This window comes from Aptenodytes forsteri, unplaced genomic scaffold (assembly GCF_000699145.1).
Source record: "Aptenodytes forsteri isolate BGI_AS27 unplaced genomic scaffold, ASM69914v1 Scaffold5, whole genome shotgun sequence".
Taxonomy (NCBI): Eukaryota; Metazoa; Chordata; class Aves; order Sphenisciformes; family Spheniscidae; genus Aptenodytes; species Aptenodytes forsteri.
Window position 1 is genome coordinate 1,451,133 of NW_008795672.1, and position 1,250 is coordinate 1,452,382.

A 1,250-nucleotide genomic window follows, 5' to 3' on the forward strand; every position below is an offset into this window, starting at 1 on the left:
CCTCCGGACGCCGAGACGCCGCCGGCCGCTCGCCCCAGCTTCACCTCCTTTCAGAATTTAAGTGCTCTTGAACTTCCATCCGAAAACTGCCAGACGTCCGGGGCTCCCTGGGCGCTGCGCCAGCTGGGGGGGTACGCCGAACCTACAGAGAGCATGGGGACAGAGGAGAGAACAGGTGTGACATGGCCCACGGTGCGAGTTATTCTCTTATTTTACTTTTTTTTTGTCTGGGTTTTTTTTTTTCCGTTAACAACTAGGACGCCCAACTGTCGCAAAGGGATACGGCAGGACGGAGCCCTTCCTCCTCTCAGGCCGCACTCTCGCGTCCGGCATCGCTCGGCACCGCACAGGAACCACAGGGATCGTTTAGGAGGAGAAACCTCTGGGCTTTACTGAGAAACCCGCGCTGCGCCAGGAGCTCTGTTTGGGCAAGGACCGAGCCAGCCTGCCTGAAAATTTCCTCCTATTCCTTCCCAAAACCTCAGGGGCTTCCCCCAGCACCCACGGTGCATCTGGGTGCTGAAGACCCTCTTAAAGCCATCGGTACTGTTAATACGCCACGCGGCGGGTGGTTCATGGAGGGCTTTCCCCAACTCGTTACATGTGGGATATCGCACGGCATGCAAGCGCACACTGCAGCAGCGAAGCTCGAGCTGCAAAGCCCCAGCCCGTGCCCAGCGAAGCGCGCGGGCAACTCGCCATTGACTCTGGCAGCGCGAGACGGGGCGCCGGGACAGCAAACGTCCCCGGCTCCGCTTACACGGAGAAGGAGAGCGGCTGCGAGCCCCCGCTTTCGAGGCCGATCACCAAGCACCGCGCTACCCCGAACGGCAGGCTAAGGGCTACACCGCAGGTGGCGGCGGTGGCAAGGCCGGCGCATCGTCAGCACACCCCTCAGAATCCACCTCCGCACACCCAACCGGGGAGCCGGTTTCTATGGAAATTGTTTCGTTAATACTTAAGAGAGAGGTTGAAGGGCTACACGCGAGCTGCCGTCAGGACTAAATAAGCAGCTCCTAGGCCAGATCTTCACCAGGTGCAAACTGGAGTGTCTCCCCCGAAGTCAAGAGCACGTGCCCGGTGTCCCCCCAGGGAGGGCTCATTGCTGCTCGTGTCTGAGCCCGACAGGTTTCAGGCTGACGTTAAAGCTGGCTGAGACTTTCAAGGGAGCCAAGAGCGCCGCAGCCATCCCAGCCAGGAGCCGTACCAGCACACCGGCACTGCGAAGCGTACGTCCCGCCGAGGGGCAC

At 60.7% G+C, this 1,250-nt stretch overlaps 1 protein-coding gene across 1 annotated transcript in view; it reads right to left on the minus strand.

The window, feature by feature from the left end:
• Positions 1-50: 50 nt before the first annotated feature.
• Positions 51-1,250, minus strand: part of BCL11A (B-cell CLL/lymphoma 11A) — a 74,209-nt gene continuing 73,009 nt past the window's right edge. Inside the window, 1 exon segment of the mRNA XM_009282511.1 lies at positions 51-142. Within this exon segment, the coding sequence (XP_009280786.1) occupies positions 51-142 (92 nt within the window).